At 37.4% G+C, this 25,473-nt stretch overlaps 3 protein-coding genes across 18 annotated transcripts in view; all 3 read right to left on the minus strand.

Moving 5' to 3' along the window:
* Positions 1 to 6,215: 6,215 nt before the first annotated feature.
* LOC113049163 (uncharacterized) lies at positions 6,216 to 12,188 on the minus strand. Of its 2 annotated transcripts, XM_026211255.1 has the most exons (8): positions 11,989 to 12,188; positions 11,614 to 11,704; positions 11,131 to 11,496; positions 10,908 to 11,027; positions 10,113 to 10,169; positions 9,874 to 9,942; positions 8,751 to 8,819; positions 6,218 to 8,609 (listed from the first exon to the last, which is right to left on the minus strand). In XM_026211255.1, the coding sequence occupies exons 2-8, from the start codon at positions 11,681 to 11,683 to the stop codon at positions 8,509 to 8,511; spliced, it is 852 nt and encodes a 283-aa protein (XP_026067040.1). In that variant the 5' UTR covers positions 11,684 to 11,704; positions 11,989 to 12,188; the 3' UTR covers positions 6,218 to 8,508. The 2 variants fall into 2 exon arrangements, with proteins under 2 accessions (XP_026067041.1, XP_026067040.1); XM_026211256.1 differs by lacking the exon at positions 9,874 to 9,942 and having other exon boundaries at positions 6,216 to 8,609; positions 11,614 to 12,188.
* A 4,188-nt stretch (positions 12,189 to 16,376) lies between these two features.
* On the minus strand, positions 16,377 to 18,346 carry LOC113049166 (uncharacterized). The gene is made up of 4 exons (XM_026211275.1): positions 17,833 to 18,346; positions 17,362 to 17,727; positions 17,139 to 17,258; positions 16,377 to 16,814 (listed from the first exon to the last, which is right to left on the minus strand). Exons 1-4 carry the CDS (start codon positions 17,903 to 17,905, stop codon positions 16,759 to 16,761), a joined length of 615 nt encoding a protein of 204 aa, XP_026067060.1. The 5' UTR covers positions 17,906 to 18,346; the 3' UTR covers positions 16,377 to 16,758.
* A 149-nt stretch (positions 18,347 to 18,495) lies between these two features.
* Positions 18,496 to 25,473, minus strand: part of LOC113049164 (nuclear receptor corepressor 1-like) — a 98,779-nt gene continuing 91,801 nt past the window's right edge. For 10 of the 15 annotated variants that reach the window (XM_026211261.1, XM_026211266.1, XM_026211264.1 and 7 more), the window contains 10 exons: positions 24,906 to 25,372; positions 23,930 to 24,043; positions 23,650 to 23,792; positions 23,332 to 23,570; positions 22,546 to 22,686; positions 22,167 to 22,285; positions 21,960 to 22,013; positions 21,626 to 21,838; positions 20,708 to 20,881; positions 18,504 to 20,614 (listed from right to left, as the gene is read on the minus strand). In XM_026211261.1, the coding sequence (XP_026067046.1) occupies positions 20,406 to 20,614; positions 20,708 to 20,881; positions 21,626 to 21,838; positions 21,960 to 22,013; positions 22,167 to 22,285; positions 22,546 to 22,686; positions 23,332 to 23,570; positions 23,650 to 23,792; positions 23,930 to 24,043; positions 24,906 to 25,372 (1,873 nt within the window). In that variant the 3' untranslated portion in view covers positions 18,504 to 20,405. Of the gene's footprint in view, positions 20,615 to 20,707; positions 20,882 to 21,625; positions 21,839 to 21,959; positions 22,014 to 22,166; positions 22,286 to 22,545; positions 22,687 to 23,331; positions 23,571 to 23,649; positions 23,793 to 23,929; positions 24,044 to 24,905; positions 25,373 to 25,473 lie in introns of all 15 variants that reach the window. The other 5 variants (XM_026211259.1, XM_026211260.1, XM_026211268.1 and 2 more) reach the window with 1 other exon arrangement.

A 25,473-nucleotide genomic window follows, 5' to 3' on the forward strand; every position in this document is an offset into this window, starting at 1 on the left:
TCCTTTTTAGGGCTCTGAGCGCGTTCACGTGATTTTTGGCCCATACAACCCATACGGTTCACTAAAAACACAAATCAGCCTGGGCTTGATTTTTCCATTCACGAATTCCGTTGTTGTTTGGTCATCGGATGTCTCCGTACATTCAGCTGTTCATAATGGTCAGATCTCTACAAATTATTTACTCACAACGTACGCTGGTTTATTTTAATTTCAACCTCTTCCGAGAGAGACGCATCTGTGCGTCCTGCCATTTTTGATATGTGGTTCTATATATGGTTCTACAACTACAAGCACGCACATCCTAACCTGGGGTTACTGAACTATACTACTCTCTATTATGATTAAACTTTCAAAAACACCCATAGTTCACATTAACAAAGTTGGTTTTGTCTCAATCGAATGTACACATCTGGGAAAGAAATCGCATGTGTATCAATAATGATCTGTGCTTTACTGTAGTTCTACTACAACAGCCTATGACAATCAGTAAAATCTATATTATTTTATCACTAATACGCTGTGTGGGAAGTTGTGGCCTAGTGGTTGGAGAGTTTGACTCCGTGGGCTGAGTCTCAGGCCGGCAATACCACGACCACGGTGCCCTTGAGCAAGGCCCTAAACCACCAACTGCTCCCCAGACACCGCAGCATTATTGGCTGCCCACTGCTCCGGATGTGTGTTCACTGTGTGTGTGCACTTTGGATGGGTTAAATGCACAGCAAGAATTCTGAGAATGGTTCACCATATGATTGTTCCATACTTGATTGCTGCTTTTAAGGATACATCTAGGCCTACCTGAAAAATTTAAAGCAGTTGAATACATATATATATTTTTTTAAATTTTCTTTTCCCCCACAATGTCTTCCATGTGGTATAAAATAGACTCAATTAGGCTACATAAACAAGGAAAACAATTCTATTTTATATTTATTGTTACAACCGCTAGGGGTAAGCCGTAACAGGCAAAGGAAGAGAGTCTCAGAAGCAGAGAGATGTTGAATAACAATAATTTATTTAAAAAGATGGGACTTAGCATCAGGGGCAGACAAGGCCAAAATAACAAACAAAGATCCTCTTTTTGTTAACCCTTTACACTTCCTAAATCAAAATGAAAGAAAACAAGTTTCAACATACCTGACTCTCTAAACCCAAAACAATGTGAAAAGTGACATCAAAATAAAATGGCATCTAACCCGCTACATAACTTAAAAAAAAAAAAAAAAAAAAAAAAAGATTAACAAAATGTTTACAAGAGATATATACAAGTTAAGAACCAACATTGTACAATCGGAACCCAAAATCGTAGTCAATCAGGCTTGGGTCAAGTTAACCGGGAATATCACAGAATAGAGGCAAATAAACAATACAACAGAATTCTCACAGAACACAATCACAATCTTATACAGCAACACACTATCTCTCTGGTAAGACACAAAAAGATATATATCAAAAATTTAAACAAACAACAATAACTAGGCAAACGGCACACTATCGAGTCACACACGACGGCACAATCATGGCCCCGATGAGTGTTTGGGGCAGTCCTTATCTCTGGGTCAGGTGAATAAGAGAACCAAGAACGCAGCCTCCAACAAATTATCTCCAGGAACCGCCCATCTGAAGCAAACATACACAGAGAGAACACAGGGCACAGGGCAGAATGGAAACAACCAACAAATGTCTTAGGTTCATAACTATATATATATAGTCTAAAAATGCTGTACCATTTTGTGTACCATGAAAGTCCAGTAGAAACACATGATATATCAGACATGAAAGTATATATATATATATATATATATATATATATATATATATATATATATATATATATATATATAGTATGTGTAGATGTTAAATAAAACTGATCAAGAATGTCTGAAGATTCAGTTCTGCATCTTTATCTAAAACCCATTAACATGACTGTATGTTAAATAAATAAACTGTTACTTTAAAAAAAAAGTTTTGTCTTGTAAGTCCTACAGTTGCTAATTTCTAATCGGTTAAACCGCTGGTGCTAGAAAACTGTCTAGTCTCTCCTACATTGAAAGCAGTTATCATTACTACATTTTTGATCATATGTGCCACATCGGACTCGTACACATCCCTAGTAGAAGTAATACTGTATATTATAATGTTATGTTGTCATTTTTTAATTACAAAAATGTATTTGAAATAACCCAGTAAAATTATAAAACATCTTACCTTTGGGGATTTTAAATAAGTCATCCAAACGTATGATTGTTTTATAGAACACTTTGAATTTGAAGAAGTGTTTTGAGGAGGGGTGTGAAGGGCATACAAGATACTCTTAACGTAACTTAAGTACAAAGACAAGCAGCAAACATCAGCTGAGAAAATTTTTATTCTAGAGCACTTACAGTAGTTCTGGTTAGTTCTAGGAGTCAGTCAACTATAGTAGAATCAGAGGTCATTTGCTCTTACCTTAAAGAGATTCAGAAGTTATTGACATTTATGGCTAGGTTGTGAGTCACAACTTGTGGCAAGAATCAGAAAGACATTGGCGCCCCCTATAGGGAAGGTAAAGTCGTGGGAAACCAAATTTAGATAAACTGCAGTGGGATGTACTGTAATGTATTTTATCCAGTCTTCTATACAGACTCTAGACCCATATTGTAAAGGCCCTATATAGGTGTAATTTAAAAGCTGTAATGTATCCAATTTATCAATGTATCAAAATAAGGCATCTAGGTAGTGATATCAAAATAAAATCTCTGTAATGACTGTGGTTTACAAAGTTCATGTTACCTGTAAATCATTTTAGACATGCTGATTTTTTTCTGGAGCACCTTGAGCTGGGTGTCTATGAGGTTTTGAGCAAGGCAGGTGAAACTACATCTTAAGCCATGTCTCACAGATTTGTAAAGTGTGAACCATCATAACACATCTGCATTACCACATTTCTGTCAACACTTCACCACACAACCTAAGAAACAAACAACAGAGGATATATGATTCCCATGTCTAGATAGATCTAACAATGTGAAGTTATTGCTGAAATAAGACCCAAACTCCCAGTTTATGCAAAAACGGAATAATCAGTTTTAAATTAAGTGAACCATTTAAAGTGACAAAAACATTACATTGTATTCCTTTTAGGACTTCAAATTAAGCACAAAACAATTGTGTGTGTGTGTGTGTGTGTGTACTGTATTCAGTCAGTAGCTGTGTTGGCATCTACATACTTTTATGAGAATTTTGGAATATCAGATTTAAAAAATGCTGGATAGTAATATCAATATGTGCATAAATCCTAAACGTGCTCTAAACATGTGCACTAAAGACATATGTGCTCATTTGAAGTGAAAAATCCAGTGTTCCAGTGTTACTGACAATGAATTAGTGGCATCATGCACTTATTATTTTTGAGGGGGCACGAGTGGGGAGTGACGGGTGGTGGTCAGGGCCACTGCTGGCCAAATCAGTGCCCTAAGCTGAAATGTATTGTTGTGCCCCCTCCCCCAAATATTGTAGAAATTAAAACACACACACACACACACAGCTACTAAAGGGGTCAAAATAGAACTTTAATAAAAAGTTAATTAATTAATTGTAATTAAATTATATTATTTAAAAATTACAATTGTAGCTCGACAGAAAAAAAATACAAACTAAAATTACACACATTAAATAAAACATTTAAAAAGATTAAATATCAAAATAAACAAATAATAAATTAAATCAAAAATCAACGACAGTGGCTGGAGGCTATTTACACTATGTGCAAATAGCAATTAGTTACTATTTACACTAAGTGCAAATAGCTATGGATTCTATTTACACTAAGTGACAATAGTAGTATTTCTTTGAGATATTCTATTCACCAAGTGCAAATATCTATAGATTTAATTTACATCATCATCATCCCCGGTGCTACAGCTCTCAGAGAGCCTCGGCCTGCAACAGTCTGCCTCCAGAGGTGCCTGTCCTTTGTCAAAGTCCTCCATCTTCTGACTCCCATATGTCTGAGGTCGTCTTCCACCTGATCTTGCCGCCTCAGTCTGGGGTGTCCTCTTAAACGTCTACCTCCTGGCTTTCCTTGGTAAACCTTCTTTGCTGCTCTTTCATCCAGCATCCTTTCTACATGACCAATCATCCTCAATCTTCCTTTGCAGATCTCACTGACTATATCTGACCTCCCGTAGATTCCACTTCCATTATGATGAAATAGCAGGATTTTCTGAAATGTATACTACTTATTTCAAAAGAGTGGCAATTATCTGCACCTCTGTATTGTAGTAAAATATAAAACACTACGCATTAATAACATATTGAGTGTAAATTCTGATTTTAATAAAAATAAAAAATAAAAATGGATGCAACCTTATTGGGACAATAAAGCCCTCCCTACACCTAGCCTAAACCTACACGATACTTTATTTGCAAACGAAATAAATTATTTTCGAAAGAACTAAAGTTCGGCAAAAGGTGGATTCGAACTCGTGTCTTTTGTAGTGTTGACTATACCAACCACACGAAGGTGGGCAGAGTTAGTGTAAATAAATAATTTTTTTTTTTGTGAATTGTTAGCCTTCTGGAAAGTATGTTAATTTACTATACATGTACTCAATACTTGGTTGGGGCACCTTTTGCTTTAATTTCTGCCTCAGTTCAGCGTGGCGTGGAGGTAATCAGTTTGTGGCACTGCTGAGGTGGCATGGAAGCCCAGGTTTCTTTGACAGTGGCCTTCAGCTCATCTAAATTTTTTGGTCTCTTGTTTCTCATTTTCCTCTTGACAATAGATTCTCTCTGGGGTTCAGGTCTGGTGTGTTTGCTGTCCAGTCAAGCACACCAACACCATAGTCATTTAACCAACCTTTGGTGCTTTTGGCAGTGTGGAAAATGAAACCAGCATCTTCAAAAAGCTGGACAGCAGAAGGAAGCATGAAGTGCTGCAAAATGTCTTGGTAAACGGGTGCAGTGATGTTGGTTTTCAAAAAACACAATGGACCAACACCAGCAGATGACATTGCACCCCAAATCATCACAGACTGTGGAAACTTAACACTGAACTTCAATCAACTTGGGCTATGAGCTTCTCCACCCTTCCTCCAGACTCTAGGACCTTGGATTTCAAATTTAATACAAAACTTGCTCTCGTCTGTAAAGAGGACTTTGGACCACTGGGCAACAGTCCAGTTCTTCTCCATAGCCCAGGTAAGATACCTCTGTGGTTCAGGAGTGGTTTAACAAGAGGAATACGACAACTGTAGCCAAATTCCTAGACACGTCTGTATGCCTTGACCCCAGCCTCAATCCATTACTTGTGAGGTTCACGCAAATTGATTTTGCTTGACAATCCTCATAAGGCTACGGTTCTCTCCGTTGGTTGTGCATCTTTTTCTTCCACACTTTTTTCTTCCACTCAACTTTCTGTTAACATGCTTGGATACAGCACTCTGTGAACTGTGTGTTTGTGGCTTACCCTCCTTGTGAAGGGTGTCAATGATTATCTTCTGGACAACTGTCAGATCAGCAGTCTTCCCCATGATTGTGTAGCCTATTGAACCAAACTGAGAGACCATTTTGAAGGCTCAGGAAACCTTTGCAGGTGTTTTGAGTTGACTAGCGAATTGGCATGTCACCATATTATAATTTGTTGTTTGTGTATTGGTGGGTATTTGTTAAATGAGCCAAAATCATCATAATTAAAAGAACATCCAAAAAGCCAAAAAAGCTTCACCGGATTATTAAAGTACCTGAAATGAATGCACTGTCTTCATCTGGGGCTTTTTTTACTTTTTCTTTTCTCTGCGCCGGACTGCCGGACTGCTGATGTTTTTTTTCCCAGGGCATAGCTGTCCATCAATTATGATTATTTGCAGTCAGAGGCAAACATGAGGAGAGGTCGGGCGTGGACATCGATGCGGGAATGGTGCGTCATGTGTGCTTAGCCTAGCCTACTGTGTTCACAGTAAAATGCATTTTTTATAATTATGTATATATGTTCATGTTTATTTTTTATATTCATGTATATGCATGTTAATATTACTATAGAACAAAATTATAACAACATAAAATTGATGGTATTTACTAGTTGCCATATCAACACTTTGAACTTCTGAGACATACAATAGACACACAGTGCATTAACATGCAGACATCTGTTCCCACATCTCACAGAAAGAAAATGCAGGAAAACACCTCTCACATATGCACTGGATAACTTCCCCTCACCCAGCTTCTTCAAATCTGTAAGTAGTAAAATATAATGTTCTACATGAATGCAAGTGCTATTTACAGTCATGTTTGGTGTCATTTGTATTGTCTCAGGGCATCTGGTACAATGGTCTCAGTTTTACAAGTAGACTAAAAGGTGATAAAGATCCTAAGAGTTAAGAGATATTTTGCTCACTGTAGGAGGTGTGCCATTTCTCAATGTCTTTCGTGCAAATGTCAGAAGAAGAACAATTAGAGACAGACAATCAACCAATTTGCCTTTCAACCTAATTTCAAGGTCATACTAAAATAGAGTCAGATTAAACAATAAAATGGAGTCAGATTAGAATTTAACATAAATTGAATAACTTTGCACACTGAAAAGACAGAACACACAAGAATCCTTCAGCCAGCACCGGATACCTTCTTTGGACCGAGTGCGTGGACCTTACACACTTAACATGAAAAAAGTGTATTTCTGGCTTAAGTAAATTTTTCATCTCAGTTTTTAGTATTAATTTAACATGAGGCAAATCTGCTATTATTTTACTCTCCAATCTGTTATTTATCAGTTTTAGTTTTTTAATGCTTCACTAACTAGCAGAAGACACTTTAAATTCCAGTTGCACAGATGGGGCACCTTGTAACATTGAATAAAATGTTCTATTCTTTGACATTAGCAATGCAATTTACACTATTTAGTTTAATGAAATGTAATAAGAAACCACAAGGAAGAGGTGAATAAAGACGGACAGTCAATGTTTAATGTTTAGAAGGTATTGTTTCAAGAAAAGTAAAGAACTTTTGTTAATTTATCAAAAACACCTTTATTGTATTTAAAAAAAGTTCATAATTTATCTTATTTGACAAAATATTTTAGTTTGTCTTGTATATTTGTCTTGTATCATTATATAATCATGTTTATTGTAATTATCACATTAACTTATTCTCTTAAATGGCCTGGGTATGCAGAGAATTCACATCTTATATGGACGAAACACCACTAGTAATCTTTTTACATAGCTACCACATATTGATGGTGTCATGCCATAACATATTTTTAATGTGACTGACATTGTAATTAAAGTGAATTTAATAAAAACAATGCAAGTTACTAATTACACTTTCATTGCACAGAAAGATAGTAAAGAACATTTAGGCTACATTACCAAATAACATTATAATTTCATTATCAGAATTTCAGTCTAACCAGAGTTTAAGCACTCTCAAAATCTCTCATTTTAATCACTGAAGCCGTTTACACTGTGAAATGCATATCTTACTTGCATCGTATGCACTTTGCTGTTTCTGATGAGAGAATTCAGTAAGTGAGCGTGCACACTGAAAACAGGAGTTACAGTGATGACTCATCAGAACGCTTCTGATTGGCTATTGCATTCATAAGCTCAGAATCGTGTGTGATTGGTTATAGTGCGCAGAGCTCTAAAACACATCTGTGCCTGGCTCAGTGGCAGCAGTGAACAAAGTTATGAATTTAGCAGCTGGTGATGTGACGCACTGAATGTTCTAATCAAATATATTCATTAAAAAAATATTAATCAGCTATTTTTTGTCTTTTGCAAGCTGAATTCAAAATCCACTTGGCTCGGGTTGAATGGGCATGATGCCTCTGAATTGAATAGTTCAACAACTGTTCTTTGAAGTCAGGTCTATTGTAAATCTAATGTACTGGCACAATTGACAATTGTAACGTACACATCGAGCTTACGAGCTTAATCTCAAGTATTTTCACACAACTTTTCACACTATGTGACAAAACAGAAGCTATAACTTATTTGTGAAGAAGCTGATGGATATGAGAATTTCCACTCGTTTCCTGTGAGCATCTTGGCCTCGAGTAGCTAACTACTCATAGACACATAGACACAGTTTATCCTGTCTTACTGTTGCATGTGAGACTCTGTCACGTTGTCTGCAAAGAATTCAGTGGTTTAGGTGATAAAGTAGCTTAGTTTAGTTTCACACTCTTCATCTATAGTTACAACAACCAGTCTCATGCAGCTGAGCCAAGAAAATTATATATTATAAAATTACAAAAAACAACCAAGAGATAAATATAAAGCCAATATACATGAAGGATATATATTAGACTCTTTCCACAATTACAACTACAAGGGTATGAATTAGTTTACTTTGGTTTCCCTAGTGCTTTAGAAAATGTCCTAATGATGTTAATGAGTTACTGTAACAATATCAAACATTAAGTATTTCTTGTCAAATAAAATCAAACAATACAAGCTGGGAGTTCCATAAAAATATAGTGTATTTCTTGAGTGCTTTAATTTGTCTGTTTTGCTGCTCTCTTGCTCATCTTCCCTCTCTTTGCTTGAGGGTAGAGTAAAGGACCGTCTCTGGGTTGACCATGGTTTCTGATGCAGAGCCTTTTACAGGTTTATTATTCAGAAGAACTGATGAGGAAGTAGATAAAAAATAAGTAAATACAAAAATGTATCGTGAGAAAAATGTCTCGCAAAAGAGAGACTTTTAGCTGTCACAAGTTTGATGTAGTGTAAGCAAAACATCTGTAATAAAACATAACTGACAGTTACCTTCACTGTCATGGCAGTTGTGTGATTTAAGAGCAACTGATGCATAGGTTATTTCATCATTTTTTGGTCCTAAAGAACAAAGAAAACAATAATGCCTTTATATATTTAAATTCCCATTTATATTTATATACAATTATATAAATATATACGGTGCCTTCCGTAAGTATTGGAACAGTAAAGACAAAATTGTTCTGTTTGCTGTGGAGTCAAGAAATCTGTAAATATGATTAAAAGATGAATATCAGACAAAACTACAGAATGTCACATTTTATTATTGGGTGATTCAACACAAAGATGTTTTACCAGCTAAGAAGATCAGCACTTTTAGAGTTTCATCTCCTTATCTGATGTGAGCATACGTAATGGAAAAGTTGCCTCACAGGTCTTTCTGTGTCCTAAAGTCTATGATGGCAGTAGAAGAATGAATTTGGAAGGGTACAAAATCATCTTACCAATATTCAAGAAAATGCCACCAAACTCATTAGTAAGCACTTTATATTAGATCAGGACAATGACCCAAAACACTCCACCAGTTCAGTCAAGGACTTTATCAGGGCAAAGAAATGTCAAGTCTTAGATTGCCCAAATCAATCTCCAGATTTCAATCCGATTGAACCTTCATTTCATCAGCTGAAGAGGAGACTAAAGACAGAAACTCCCCAAAACACGCAACAGTTGGAATTGGCTGCAATAAGGGCTGGAGAAAAGCATTTCAAAGCATAAGACCAAGAGTCTGGTGATGTCTGTGGGTTGCAGACTCACTGCTTTTAATCTTTTACTTAAATTCAACTTTTCCAATATTTATGCTCAGATCAAATAGTGGGATGAACTCTAAAAGTGCTGTCCTTTTATTTGGTAAAACGTGTCTAAAACCTTATAATAAAAGGTGACATTCTGTAGGTTTGTCGCATATTTATCTTTTAATCATATTTGCAAATGTCTTGACTCCACAGCAGAGAAAGCAATTTTGTGTGTATATATATACATTATTGAATTGATGTAGTATTCGAGCATTTCTCAAGATTATTCCATCACAAAATATCCAGACTCATTCTAGACCACAACAGGCATCAGTTTATATAACAATATACAGTATTCTGAATTTCTGAGAAATAAGATTCACCTTCACTGTTATGGCAATTGTGTGACTTAGGAACAACTGACGCATAGGTTATTTCATCATTTTTTTGTCCTGAAAGAACAAAGAAATCAATACGGCCAGTTTCAATCTTTTTTTTTTTTATATAATTGAAGCATTTCTCAAGATTACTCCATCACAAAATAGCTAGATTCATTCTAGAGTAGACCACTGGCATTGGTTTATATGACAATATACGGTATATACTGAGAAATAAGACTTACCTTCACTGTCATGACAATTGTGTGATGTGTGGTTGACTGATGCATCAACTGTTTGTCCTTAGAACAGAAAATATTCTTATTTGTTTATAAAGTATAATACAGTAATCACCAAAATTACATGGGGAGCTTAGGCACACTTATTTAATCATTAATTACTCACCCTCATGTCGTTATAAACCAAACCATTTTGGAACACAAATTAAGATATTTTTTAATGAAAAAATTACTGTCTCTAACACTGTTTTCTTTGTGCATAAAAAGTATACTCATAAAATTAAGGTTGAACCGCTGATATGTTGTTCTTACCTTTCTAGATCTTGAATGTGGTAGTTGCTTTACTGTCCGTGTAAGGTTAGAAAGCTCTCAGATTTGATCAAAATGATCTTGTGTTCAGAAGACAAAAATATTCTTATGGGTTTGGAATGACATGAGGGCGAGTTATTCATGACAGAATTATCATTTTTGAGTTAAGGACTTGAGGTGTCGAAAATGTCACTCTGGTCAGTTTCTAAAGATTACATTTTATGTATGTGCGGTTCAGCAATGAAATTAATAAAGTTTCTGGAAGAGCAGATCAAAGAGTTCATTTATAATTGTTTTTTCCCTATAATGTGCTACCTTATAAAACGCCATTTGTTTTAACAGGCTTCTCAAGTAACCATTCCAGAGAGACATGATCACGTGTTGAATATTGCCTACTTATAATTACTTTCACCAGCATTTGTAACTAGCTCAGCATATTTATTTACATTTATATGGTTTGCTTTAACATCATAGCAGAGTGGTTTGACTCACGTTTTGTCCATGTCCAGTAAACACACACGGTGATCAGACAGAGAAGAAGGAATCCTCCTCCTCCTCCTGCAGCAACTATGAGCTGCCAGTTATTGAGCGGTGAAAACTCAGCAGCCAGACCTGATCAAGATCATAAATACATCCACTTTATAACACAATATCAGGTTTTACACACCAATAGTCTATTAATGTCCTTGTAAAGAGTTATAATTTAAATACTCACTGATGTTTATCTCTTTATAGCCCAGAGAACAGTTGGTATCTATGAAATGTTCACAGCGGTAGAGCCCCAGATCAGACAGCTGCACATCTTCAATCAGGATGGAGAAGTTTCCAGATGCAGCAGCAGCACCGAATGCCTTAATTCTATTGCCTCTGTTATTCCAGAAGATTTCATGATCATTTACTTTGATCTCTACAATGCCGTCAGTGGTTTCAGTAATGTGATTCCACACAGCAAGTGAACTCATGTTCAGGTTTGATCCAATGAGAGCTGCTTCAAAAAGGCACGGCAGCAGGATTTCAGACTGTAGTTCTGTGGTTAAATTGATTCTGGTAATGAACTTCCCTACACTGCACACACCTTGACCTGTGTGAAAGATTGACATAGACAAGAGCTTGATAAAGTGGAAAAAAATCAAATAAGAAGTGCAATAAAAGCAGTATAGGTTATAATACAGATAATAAACAGAAGACATCTACTGACCTCTGCCACACACAAGACAGCAGCAGCACAATATGCACACAGCAGAAAAACAGAGTCCAAACGGCTTCATGGTTTTATCTGATCACTGAAGCTGCAACAGAAAAGAAGAGTGAGCTCCAGAGCAGCGAGGTGAGAAATTGTTGAGCATGTCACTTCCTGAAAAAGCTGAAAAAAATAGGTTTACTTGGTAAAACCACAATGATGATGCTCAATTAACAATTGATTTATTGAAAACAGTTTTCTGGTTTCTTTTTTTAAACAATTTCAAACAAATCAAACAGCAATTATAATGCTGTTCAAAAAGTTTATATATTTTACATGGTATGTGTTCAGACAAGTGCATTTTTTGGTTTTCAATCTTCATTTCATAAAAACCTCTTCATAGCAGCAGACACTGATGTTTATCTGCTTCAGGAACTAGATGCCTTTTCAGTAAAGGAATTTTGATTCTGTTCTTCAAGTGAAGCTGTCCGTCTGTCTGTGTACTGATGCTGAAGCACAGCTGGCTCATGCTGCAAGACAATGATCTGAAACGTCTCAGGCCTCAGAATAAAGGTTTGAAAACAGGGCGCTTCATGTTTGCACTTTAACTCCACTGAAATGCTGTGGCAACCCAAATCATGCTCAAAAACGACAATGTCACCGAGTAGGACTGAGACACAGCAGAGTGAAATGCATAAATAACTACAGGAAATGTTTTCTGCAGGTATTGCTGCTAATTGCGTTGTAACCAGTTCCTGAGTAATCTAAAGGAAGCAACCACTGGTTGTTACAGAAATACATCAAAGATGAATCCCATTGTATTTGTTCATTTGTTTTATGCATCCATAGGTTTTGCTTGGGGAAAAAAATACAGAAAATCTGTCAAAACAAAAACAAAACCATTAAAAAAAGTTACTCAAAATAAAGTAAACATTAGCTTAATTTTATATATATATATATATATATATATATATATATATATATATATATATATATATATATATATATATATATATATACACACACACACACACACAAAGAGTTTTCTTTATTTTCATGACTATGAAAATTGTAAAATTGATTCACACAGAAGGCATCAAAACTATGAATTAGCAGATGTGGAATTATATACATAACAAAAAAAGTGTTAAACAACTGAAACTATGTCATATTGTAGGTTCTTCAAAGTAGCCACTTTTTGCTTTGATTACTGCTTTGCACACTCTTGGCATTCTCTTGATGAGCTTCAAGAGGTATCACCTGAAATGGTCTTCCAACAGTCTTGGAGGAGTTCCCCGAGAGATGCTTAGCACTTGTTGGCCCTTTTGTCTTCAGTTTGCGGTCCAGCTCACCCCTAAACCATCTCGACTGGGTTCAGGTCTGGTGACTGTGGAGACCAGGTCATCTGGCGCAGCACCCCATCACTCTCCTTCTTGGTCAAATAGCCCTTGATGCCTTCAGTGTGACTCTACAATTTTCAGAGTCATGAAAATAAAGAAACTCTTTGAATGAGAAGGTGTCCAAACTTTTGGTCTGTACTGTACACATATAGATATATAATTTTTTTTTTTTATTAAAACCTATAACAGTATATATTAATGACACTGAAATGTATTTTTGGTTCAGTTGGTTTAGTTTTTTAGCTTCATAAACATAGCATAGAAATAGTTTGATAATGTAAAAAAACAGTAATGGTTTTAAAATTAGTTTAACTACAAGGAACCAAGCAGTTAGAAAAGAAAAGTGAAATTTATTTTGAGCATCGTCTTCTGCAATTTTGTTGCATTTGAACAGCTGGTGAAACGGAGTACATCTCACATGACACTTCAGCTGTTATCTCCACAAACAGCCTTCTGTCTGTCGCCTTCACCACAAAACCAATTCACTGACAACCATCAAAAGCAGAAAAACATCATTTTAGACCTACAGGTATAACACTGCTAGACACCGGGAACATGGATAAAGTAATCAGAAGTTATCAAACTATCCGTCTTTGTCCAAAACAATTCTGTATTTCACACTTCATCATGATGAGCATCACAGAACGATTCACACATGAAGAATAAAGCATTTTATAGCTACAAACAAAAATGAATTCTTTGTATTCTTTGCTATTCACCCAAAGGATAAATTAATAAAAATAAATTATATATAAATATAGAAGAACAGTTAAAATAAAGCCAAGTAACTTTCTGTCTGTATAGCCTGGCTATGCTCATATTCCAAATTTGTATCCCTAGTATTTGTCATACTGAAACACACACTGGTGTGTTGAGAAAGACAGGTACGAATGAGAGACTTAAGGGACTCATCTCTCAGGGAAAATAAAATATTTCAAAGGGTAATTAGTTAAATATGATATAAAAATAATCACTGTCCAACAGCAAACTGACACTTCAATTGATCTACTCCTGTTATTCCAGAAGTTTTTCTGTCCGATGGCGATGTGCTGTGGAGGGTAACATGGTTTAAGAAGGACCATGGGAACATCACCTCAGCTTGCCTGTTGCAGCTTTATGGTTAAGGTGATGCTACTCATTCACACCTACATCTTGCAAAGCATTACTCTAACTGTGAGCTGTGTTCAGACCCTGTGAACTCAGGCGTTTTAACTCTATCTTTTGGAAATTGCACAGACTGGCTAAATAAAAATAAGCACCATCTCATCGAGGTTTGATGCCAATGGCTCCTCTGTGTTCACAGTGAAAGAAACCGTTATTCTAAACTGAACTCAAGAGCTTTAAAAACGATCAACATACATTTGATGGAATATCCATTAATGTTAGTTTAGTTTATCAGTATGTTAGTTTTAGTTTACAGTGGTTGCCAAAATGAACACTAGTGTTTTCACCAGCTAAAAATGTTTAAGTCAGTAATTTCTATCTTTAGCTATAGTGTGTCAGAAGATAATACGTTTACATTTCCAAACATGCATTTTGCCATTAACTGTAATAATCCAGTGAGATTTTTGTCTAACAGCAGACAGTGCTCCACACAGAGATCTGATTCTGATCATCATCAGTCTGTCTGGAATAACATGAAGAAACAGAACAAACTGAGATGGACTCAATCCAGAAGAACTGTGGCAACGTCTCCAAGATGCTTCAAGAGACCTGCAAAGCTCCAGTACTGTTAAACCTTTTAGGCACTTGTGTAGAAATGCTGTAAAACGAGGATGTTGTCAAAAATAATGTCATAGATTTCCTTTATTAATTATCTTCTATTAACTAAATTTAATCAACATTTGGTGTGAGCATGCTTTGCGTTTAGAGCAGCTTTTGCCCTCGGTGCACTCGTGCACAGTATTTCAGGTAGCTTTGCAGACAGGTTTCTTGGAGACGTTGATTGAGTCCGTCTCAGTTTGTTCTGTTTCTTCATGTCATTACAGACAGACTGATGATGATCAGATCTCTGTGTGATGCACTGGCACTTAGTGCAAAATAATAATAATAAACTAAAATGGATTGTTACAGTTAATGGCAAAATTAATGTTTTGAAATGTAAACATATTTCCTTCTGACACACTGCAGCAAAAGAAAGAACTGACTTAAAACCATTTTTCAGTTGGTGAATATACTAGTGTCCTAATCATTCTGGCCCTCTTCTGTCGTTTTTGACTGAACATTTCTATATTTTGAAATTTAAAAAAATCTTTTAAAAAAGCTTCATCGGAATGAGATGACACTTGTTGACTTTTGTCACATTAGCAATATGAACACACAAAAAAATCATGGACATGATTTGGATATGTTAAAGAGTCAAAAAAAAAAAAAAAAAAAAAAAAAAAAAAAAACTTGGTGTATCTTTTGGTGGTACAAACTACAAATCAGCCACTGGTCAGGAAAAAAGTGTGCAGCAATCAAGGGGTGACTCCAGAATATAAGGAGTGCAAAATAGACACCAATCAATAAATGGAAAATATACAAAAGGGTCTCTCTCTCTCTCACACACACACAGAAATGAACCGGTAAGACTGCAAGAGAGCACATTGTGAGAATATGTGAAATCAATAAATGAGGGGAAAAAAAGGCTTGCTTTCTCTCTCTCACACACAGAAATGAAGACTGCAACGTTAACATTTACTGAAGTACATTGAATGAAATATTAATTACAAAATGTACAGTGCTTTGAATGATCATTTTTCCTTCCTTATTTTGTTAGATTTTTTTATTGAACAAATACTGAATAACAAAAATGCTTTCTCTGTGTTCCCTTTCTAACAAGGTTTTATTGTTTGACTGTAATCATAATGTAACCAAAAATATCTTAACGTTGACAAAAAGTAATCTTTTAGAATGTCTAGATATAGATCTAAATGCAAAACCTAAAAAAATAAAAAATGAGATGAGGTCTAAAAAACTATGGGAATCCAAAAGCCTCTGTATATATACGGTGCTAATACAAGAGGTTATGCAACATTACACAAGTTTTAATCTTTTTAATGCCTCCATATTGCCCAATTCTCACATCAAAAAATGGATTTTAAATATTTTCACTCTATTTTAATGTGAAATGCTGCATTTATTAAAAAATTTTAAATAAATGAGATATAAAATATATATATTAATTCTAATGGAGAAAATAGTTGAAAATAAAATTTTATAAATATTGCATAGTATCATAAAATACCATAAAAATCATAAAAGATTATAAAAAAAAATATTATTGAACAAAAATATATTACATAGGTTTTCCTGAAGAACTGAAAAAAAAAAAAAAAAAAGTTACATTTCAAGGCTGCGAAGAAGGTATGTGTGACTCCTAAACGAAGAGGGCCAAAGGGTTAAACATAGTTCACTTGACAGTTCTAAAATAAATGATCCTGTGAGTGGAAAGAAAGACAGAGATTCTGAGAAGTATTCATAAACTTCATGTATTCAGCTGCAACATTTATAATATATGACACACAAACTGCTGATATTTATATACCCTGGTTTTGCAGTTTTATTTCCATTATTCAGGAAAGTAAGGCTGGAAATTAGAAATGTGTTGTGAAATGTAGCCTGCCCCCACAGCCATGTTATAAAGATACAGTACAGTACGTCTCCAAGTGTCAACTGAGTTTATATGTTATACAAACAATGCTTTTTACACACAGTATATAAATCTACTGTACAGTCTACTGTATCAATGCATTTAATTATGACAAATGCACTCTTGCTTTCATGGCAGACCCTCATAGACAACTGTTGTGTAGGTCAGCGCATCAACTGCTGGACCTGAAAGATGATGTGAAGAGAAAATGTTAAAGATATGAAGCTTTGCACATGTTCTTTAGATTTAAGCATGTGCATTCTAGAGCAGTTTTGCATTGAAAACTATTCTATAGTGTCATGAATTAAATCCAGAATCATATTGTCATCACACAAATCGTTTTTTTTTACTTGTTTTGTTTGTCTTCACAACATGTGACTTTCACTTCATTTGCTGTATTGCAGTAGCATGTGTGTGTGTTGTGTGAATTATTTTACATTGTTATGGTTTGTTTTATAATATTAATAGAATTTACTCATCAGGTCTCATAGCAGATTTATGACACTCACGTTTTGTCCATGTCCAGTAAACACACACGGTGATCAGACAGAGAAGGAGGAATCCTCCTCCTCCTCCTGCAGCAACTATGAGCTGCCAGTTATTGAGCGGTGAAAACTCAGCAGCCAGACCTGATCAAGATCATAAATACATCCACTTTATAACACAATATCAGGTTTTACACCCCAATAGTCTATTAATGTCCTTGTAAAGAGTTATAATTTAAATACTCACTGATGTTTATCTCTTTATAGCCCAGAGAACAGTTGGTATCTCTGAAGAGTTCACAGCGGTAGAGCCCCAGATCAGACAGCTGCACATCTTCAATCAGGATGGAGAAGTTTCCAGATGCAGCAGCAGCACCGAATGCCTTAATTCTATTGCCTCTGTTATTCCAGAAGATTTCATGATCATTTACTTTGATCTCTACAATGCCGTCAGTGGTTTCAGTAATGTGATTCCACACAGCAAGTGAACTCATGTTCAGGTTTGATCCAGTGAGAGCTGCTTCAAAAAGGCACGGCAGCAGGATTTCAGACTGTAGTTCTGTGATTAAATTGATTCTGGTAAGGAGCTTCCCTAAACTGCACACACCTTGATCTGTGTGAAAGATTAGAAAAGAACAAGACTTTGATACTTTGCACACTTTAAAGGGTCAAATAAGATAAATGTACAATTGATAAACAATTCAGAAAATGTACTGACCTCTGCCACAGACAAGACAGCAGCAGCGGCACAATATCCAGACAGCAGAGAAATACAGTCCAAACCGCTTCATAGTCTCATCTGATCACTGACGCTGCAGTAGAGGTGAGAAAGGGTGTATTTTCCTCACAAATTGAACACATTAAGTGTTCACGAATGCATAAGCAACAGTATCAAATAGTCTTCTCACATGATGATGAATGTGTGAATGCTGCGTCTGACAGTTTTTTGTTCAACCAATGAGATTCTAACTGGCATGTAAAGCTATGAACAGATATCTCAGTATTAACCTCAGGCCAGTCAGATACTTAACTGACTTTTATCTACATTGAAAAAACTAATTCTACCAACCCCAAAACCCTGGTTGGATTTTTATATTTTTAAGGTGGTTGTGTACACATCGCCAACACAATTTCAGTTCAAACACCTTGTAGCTACCTTGTGCATGTAGCTTTATATGACCCCTTTAAGTAAATGATCTGATGCTATAATAATCAGTTCTGTTCTGACTAATGCAGCAGCATTCAGAAGCAGAAGTGATGCTGGGAAACTTAAAAGGGGAAGTATACCCCAAATTGAGAATTGTCCTCCTTTATTCTCCATCTCATTCCAGAATCTTATTTTCTTTATTTGATTGGAAAGAAACACAGTAGAGACAGGAAATACAGCGCTGTTTGTTTCAGAGAGGAGGAGCTCTGTTCTACTTTATTGATTGGTCTGCACATTTCTCATCCACTACCAAGGAGACAGTGACACAAACACTGGATTTTCAAAACCAGGGGACAAGTTACTTTTTTCCAAGTCTTGATTCAGAACAGACCAGAAAAAAAAAAAAAAAAAAAAAAAAAAAAATGAAAGTCACCCTTGCAAAGCTGGACTGTAAAATAGACTTGACGCAATGAGAAATTTTAATTTTCTTTAAGATTCAAGTTTCACCATTTTTTGTCAATGCCATTGTAAACACTTGACATCCCGTTAAAACAGGATGCTGAAAAATATAATAAAAGAACAAGCAAAAAACCAAACATGAGCTCAACATTTTTTTAGACTTCAGAAGAAAACGAATCCATCATATTAAAGGTGGTGTTATTTGAACAAAGCAGAAGCACATGAAGTGGGGAAAAAAGCAGGATCAAGAGATGCCTCCATTAGCTTCCATCACATTGAACTATTTCTGCAAGTAACTAAAACTGAGCTTATTCACTTTCAGACTGAGACATTCAGATCTCCGATCGAGTGCTGCTACTAAGACAAATGGTACCGATTTTATACTAGCTCAGATTTCCAAGAATTGAAAATGCAGATGGAGTAAGAGACTGAAACATGAATATATCTGAAAGCGTCCCAGACCTCTTTATGACATTGAATAACTTAGATTACAGGTAGTATGATTTTTAAGCTTCTCAAAATTACTAAAGAAAAAAAGTGCAACAATGGTGCAGAGATGTATCAAGTTTGGTACTTCCTCTTTTTATCTTTGTATTTTTGCTTTGTGGTCTAAGAAAATCACAAGTTGATAGAACATACACGTCATACGTGCTCCTTTATGATTAGTAAAAGAGGATTTACAAGTATATTCTCCGCAGAAACAAATGCATCTTCAAAAAGCAAAAAGGTTACAGGTGATGGGTGGCGGACCTTGTACAACCTCTAAGAAAACAAGGGCGTAAGAACAGTTAGCAACCACAAAAAAAAAAGCCAAACACTCCGATCAGATCTGCAACAGGCCACTACTGAAAACTAGAATTTGAAAAGAAAAAGAGAGAGAAAAACAGAAGAAACATTCATCTCATGTCTGAAGTGATCCAGACAAGCTCCTACACCAGAAAAGGCTGATGTTTTGTCCTCCTAATACAGCTGACGAATGATTGTGACTGCCTCCCTAAAGTAACAGGGCAGAGAACATCTCAACAGTGCTGCACAGACAGGCTCCGGATCTGGAGGGACAACGGTAATCAAGTCCTTTTTGCGTTTTATTTGGAGTAGTTTCGATTAGATAATTACTGTCAGATGCTGGAAGCTCAACGCTCTTCGCCCGACTGACCACAAAAATCTCCACAGTGTCTTGTTGCACCCACCGATCCATCCGACTGGAATTTAAAAAGCAATGTTAAAATGCAGAAGAAGAAAAAAAAAACGAGCTAAAGGAAAAACACAGCAAAAGGTTACTCTATTTACAGACATCGATTTTCTTTTTTAAAGACAAAAAAAAATCTTTACAAAAACAAATTTTTCAGCAAACAAGTCTCTTTCTTTACAAGTTCTTCATCCTTTTGACGTTCACGTCTCTATTCACTTGGGATTCGTCTAGTTCTCATCCCCAAATGGGCCAAAAAATAACGAAATAAAAATCATAGCATCGGATTTAATCCTGAAAAATCAGTGGCTCTCTGCAATGCTCGCTCTGACCACCGATGGGCACCAAAGTAGCACCAAACGTGCATCCTCCTTCCCAGCAGAATCTCACTCTCAAATGGCAGTGAGTGGGATTCAGAAAAACAGCGGAAGGAGGTTGATGGTGAACAGGAGTGGGGCGTGGACTCTTGTGTCGGAGAGGGAGGCGGTCCCCTGCCTCAGTCGTCGCTGTCTGAGAGGGTCTCGTACTGCTCTGAAAGAAGCGGTGGCTCTCTCTCCCATGCACGTGTTGAGGCCACGGGGCCAGAGGTGCCACCCTGTTGCTGCTGCTGGGACTGCATGGAGGGAGATGGGCAGGCCATGGAGGTGGGAGGGGTACTACTGAGCATACGCATCGTCAGGGGGTTATAGGGGAACTGCATGGAACCTGAAGCAGGATGAAAGAGAGAAACATCTTAATTTTCAACTAATGTCACCAACAAAACAATTTCATCTAACAATACACAATCAAGGCGGTCACCTGTGGATGAAGGCCGGTCCTCCCAAGCCCAGGTGGGAGCCTGTCTGTGGTAATCACCCTCCGAATGAACCGAGGACACAGAAGAGGGCCGCTCTCCAGCAGAGTACGCCTGGCCTGGGTTAGGAGACTTTGATTTCCTGCTGCTAGCTTTGCTCTGAAGCTTCTGCTTTCCTGCTGTGGAAGCATAAAGATCGACAGAGATGTCAGCAGTGAGGTTTATGTCCTAGACACAGATTTGGTCGGGTCTTGAATGAAAACATTCAGAGCAGAGGTATCACAATATTTGACTCTCTGGTTTTCAGAGTAGCCGGTGAGATCACACCTTGTCGCTGGTTGCCACCGGTTACAAAACTGAAAGACGACGGTGACGCAGTTTGTAGGATCTTACTGACGCACCAAAGCATGCTGGAAGTGGTGACAGACAAAAGCAAAACACTCTACGGGCATCTAAAAAAAATTATCTTGCTAATGTGGGGTTTTTTTTACACTTTTTTTTAACAAAAACAAAAGTTGAGACAGTCTGTAGGAAGAGCCAATCAACAGCAGAAACTTTTATATAGTTTCAAACACTCTCTCCACCTCCCCAAACTCATATCTGGAGTGCGATTCATTCGTCAAGAAAGAAGAAAACAAAGATAAATGTGACAGATCATCATTTGGCATGGCATGATTTATATCTTTTCTTTTCGATAGATAAGATGAAAATATGATTATTGTGAATTCTTTTGTCTGTGATAACCGATGTGACTGCCCAAATCCAGAGTGATAACCCACAGAAGACCAGTGTTAGCTGGGTATTTATCACACACAGATTACACTTTTCTGTGGCCATTAGCCAAACCACAAAGCAATCTGTAGAGAGTTCAGCATGTTAGTAGGGAAAATGTATGTTCATAGATTTGAATGTAGAGTATGAACCTGTGTTAGGGGACGGGCTGGCCTCCTGTCGGCCGTCTGAAATACTGCTCATGCTGCCTGAGCTGTTTCCTGTCCCCAGCTGGGCTTGCTGCTGCTGCTGTGGCTCCTCCTGCTTCTCCTCCATGTTCCCCATCAGAGCCTTCCTGATGATGTCCTCCAGACCCAGATTACTGGCTGGATCACTAAACGAGTGGTTTCTGGGGTTTACACTGTCTGTAGAACAAACACATATGCACGTAAGGGAAGCACAGAAAACCAGTTTCAGTGTTTAAACTATAACAAACACAAACAAATGAAAATACATAAATCATACTGATGATGCTGTGAAACTCACTTGACGATGTTACTGCTGGGAGATTGAAGATCTCTGTGCCTGGCTGAGCATTACCTGTTGAGAAAAGGAGCAAATGGGAATAAGAATTAGGTGCTAATCAAGTGGCAACTGTCTAAATAAATGACATCAGTGTATCAGTGCAGTGAAGTACATTTTCTAAACTTGAATGTCAGTTTCTGAGAAAATGGGCTTGCTGTTGTCACTCACCGACTTCTGCCTTCCGGATGATCTCCTGCTTTTTGGACATGACCATAGGAGACGTGCTTTCCAGTTTGGTGAAGAAAGAGGGGAGGTAACTGCTGCTGCCTGGTGACCGCGAGTCAGTCCTGACACAAAAGAAAGGTCTAAAGGTCACAACAGTGCATGTGTCATAGGAAATCTGGGTAGCCCAAAATAACAGACAATAAACAGACAACAGTTTCAGGTATATAGGCAGTCCACATTGCATTTAAACTGTTTTATTACATTTTCACTTTAGTATTTTTTCTTCACCGTTCTAAACAAAAGCCTGAAAAATGACATGTAATAAAAAAAGAAAGATAAATAAAGCCTTATACTTTGAAGTAGAACCACCATTCATTTGTACCTCTGTTCAGGGAGATCCTGCTCTCGTCTCTGACTCTGAACTACAGTGGCGTCCTGTTTATCCAACCCAGAATAACCCTGAGGGGGAGAGATGGGCTCATAGCTCTCTGGTCCTCGTCCTCGATCAGGAGACCTACCTGGCCTACGAGAGACAGATGGATAAGAGGCTGCTGTTTTCAGTGTGTAAAAAGCATCTCATGCATTTTGGAAGGATTTGCGTATGTGACCAAAAGATCTCAGATCAGGTTTCACCGATTATTTAAAGAGATCGTAAGCAATGTTAGTCCTTCTAGAACTTCAGCCAGACGTGGTCAATCAACTTTATTTTTTCAAAACCTGCCAGTAAAGACACTGTTGTATGAATGACAATGTTGTATTTAGAGACAGGGCAAAAGAGCAGTGTTGTCACAATTGTACAGCTAAAATGTCACTGATCTGATTTAAATATTATGATCTCAGCTTCCTACTTTAGGTAAAAGCCCATGAATGCCTTTCCTGTGAATGAGCAAAAACTACAAGATTTGTGATTGACTAAAAGAATCTAACTTTAACTTTGAATTGTTTTTTTTTCTTTTATTATTTGGCAGATTACAAAACCTTTAGCATGCATTAAGGGGCATTTAAGTGAACCTTTACGGTGTTTTCAATAGAAACCGTTTGTTGGGTGTGCCCATATACAAATATTTACATACACCATAATTTAAAAGTTTGGGGTAGAGCAAGACCATTATAATGTTTTTGTAAGACTGAGTGAAATGTTTGGAGGTGTGTTTGTGTTCATATGTACCTGGCTCTGGGTTTATCGGAGGAGTTCTCAGGGGAAACTCTGCTTGGTGGTCTCTGGTGGTGTGCAGTAGGAGCTGGGTTTTCGGGGCTATAGCGGTTATGGGGTTTAACTCGACCTACTCCTCCTCCCATACCAGAGCTGAAAGTGGAGGAGAGCGAGGAGGAGGATGAAGAGGAAGGCAGCGAGCTGGATGATGGGGGAAGATCTTGGCTCTTGGCGAAGTCTTGCGTAATGATATGCTGCAAGACAGAGAGAAAAAGTGAGGGCAGTGACAGAGGAGTGACGTGACAAAGCATCCAGAGTATAAGTGGGACTTACCGAAATGTGGTCAGCTAAGGTCATGATGCGGTGCGTTTTCGGGACAGGCCCATAACTGTCTGCCTGCGAGGAAGGGGGCTGTTGAGGCGCAGATGGTCCTGAATCTCCCGACTGCCTGAACCGGTTAATGTCAAACCTTAATCCTATAAAACATAAGATCAGATAAATTTCTTAAATGTTTTCTGTCATTTTTACAATTTACTAATTTTGTTCTTTTTGTTGGTGAAACCTGGGTGTGTTCCTGAAATATTTAACAAGATTCAGGGATCTGAAGTCTCACCTGAGCTCTTTTCTGATGGGAAAGGGCCTTCGTTCTTCTCTTCTCTTAAGGCTGGAGAGTTAGCTGGGCTGATCACCTCAATTCCACCCTGAGCGTCGTAACGACTGGACGACACTGAACGACAAGTACACATGATGTTACAGCCTTTTAAGTAAATAAAGTTGGTTTGTTAGTATTTTAAGAAGAGGTTGTGCTATCTACACCCTTAGCACACTGTCTTCAACCTGTATCTAAATAAACACTAGCTAGTGTTCAACAGAAAAACAAACTAGTTTAATTAAATCCATCTATTAATATCTATGTTAATATTGAAACCTTAAGTGTGTATCATGGCATCCGCACAATGTGGCATAAAAAATGAGCAGATTACCCTGAAGTTGGCATCGATTTGATTCCTGTGCTAAGAGCTACACTCCCTTTAATGGAATTCCCCAGTCAAATCTGAGGTCAGGGGTTTGTGACTGTTGTCAGTCTCCGTTCCAGCTGGGTCACAGGTTGTGCTATCCAGGTTTGCTAAGACTATTAGGTCTCATGGCCTCAATGGCACTAGCAATCCTATTAGGTGTCCTGTCAATGCCCTCTGTTAGCAAATCCCTAATTATATGCCTTGACTTTGTTTTTTATGTTGTTCAGTTTCTTGAATCATTCGTTTTGCCTCTGAACAGGATATAAAGATGCTGGTGGCACTGTGACCAAATTGCACAAATCCTGCATATGGTGAAACATATCACTTCCTGTTTGCTCTGCTTTGTGACAACTACTGCTCAAAAGTTTGTAGCCAAGAAGATTTTTCTTTCTGAAAAGAGGATACTTCTATTTAGCAAGAATGCATTAAATCAATCGAAAGAATATCAAAGTCTGATGATATGTACTCAAGTCATAAACTGTACAGAGTTACGCAACCTTGTTAGTAAACGGATCATCATTATTATTACTCAACATATATAAAATAAAGAGTCTATCTGATGGCACTCACTGCTGCTGGAGGAGTCCGAGCTCTGTGAGCCTCTCTCACGGGAATCCTTATCTGGGGCAATCTGGCGCGTGATGATGACATCAATAAAGTTTGCAGCAGTTATGGTGGTCTTCCCATGTGTGCGTAGCTCCTCCTCCATGCGTGATTTGGTCGGTGGGGCTTTCTCTTTGCTCCCTGCAGCTCCTCCACCCTCTGCATACGCAGGATGGGGAGGTTTCCCACTAGGATGTGACATGTCCCCATATGGAGACTGCACGGAACGACGCTCCACCTCTTGCGACTCCTGTGCTGCTCGCCGTGATGTCATCATGTCCTCCTCCCGGGAGCTACTGTTACTATGCTTGCCCTCCTTGACTTTTGCAACCTCCATCTGCGGGGCAGAGGCAGCAGCGTCCACCAGGGCGGCGAGGGCATCAGCTGCACTGTATCGGCTGGCTTGAGATGTAGCTGCTTGTGGGGGCATTTGCCTGGACAACCAAAACAGGAAAGAAGTTTAATAGAGCTTTAATAAGTGTAATATATATATATATATATATATATATATATATATATATATATATATTAGGGC

Source organism: Carassius auratus, chromosome 30 (assembly GCF_003368295.1).
Source record: "Carassius auratus strain Wakin chromosome 30, ASM336829v1, whole genome shotgun sequence".
In the NCBI taxonomy this organism is placed as follows: domain Eukaryota; kingdom Metazoa; phylum Chordata; class Actinopteri; order Cypriniformes; family Cyprinidae; genus Carassius; species Carassius auratus.

Coding starts and splice junctions, on each gene's coding strand:
- LOC113049166 (XM_026211275.1), bottom strand. CDS start 17,905: ATGAAGCGGTTTGGACTGTATTTCTCTGCTGTCTGGATATTGTGCCGC. Junction 17,259..17,361: donor CTATAAAGAGATAAACATCA/GTGAGTATTTAA, acceptor GATCTTGATCAG/GTCTGGCTGCTGAGTTTTCA. Junction 16,815..17,138: donor TTACTGGACATGGACAAAAC/GTGAGTGTCATA, acceptor ATCATCTTTCAG/GTCCAGCAGTTGATGCGCTG.
- LOC113049163 (XM_026211255.1), bottom strand. CDS start 11,683: ATGAAGCCGTTTGGACTCTGTTTTTCTGCTGTGTGCATATTGTGCTGC. Junction 9,943..10,112: donor CAATTGTCATGACAGTGAAG/GTAAGTCTTATT, acceptor TTGTTCTTTCAG/GACAAAAAAATGATGAAATA. Junction 8,610..8,750: donor CAACTGCCATGACAGTGAAG/GTAACTGTCAGT, acceptor CTTCCTCATCAG/TTCTTCTGAATAATAAACCT.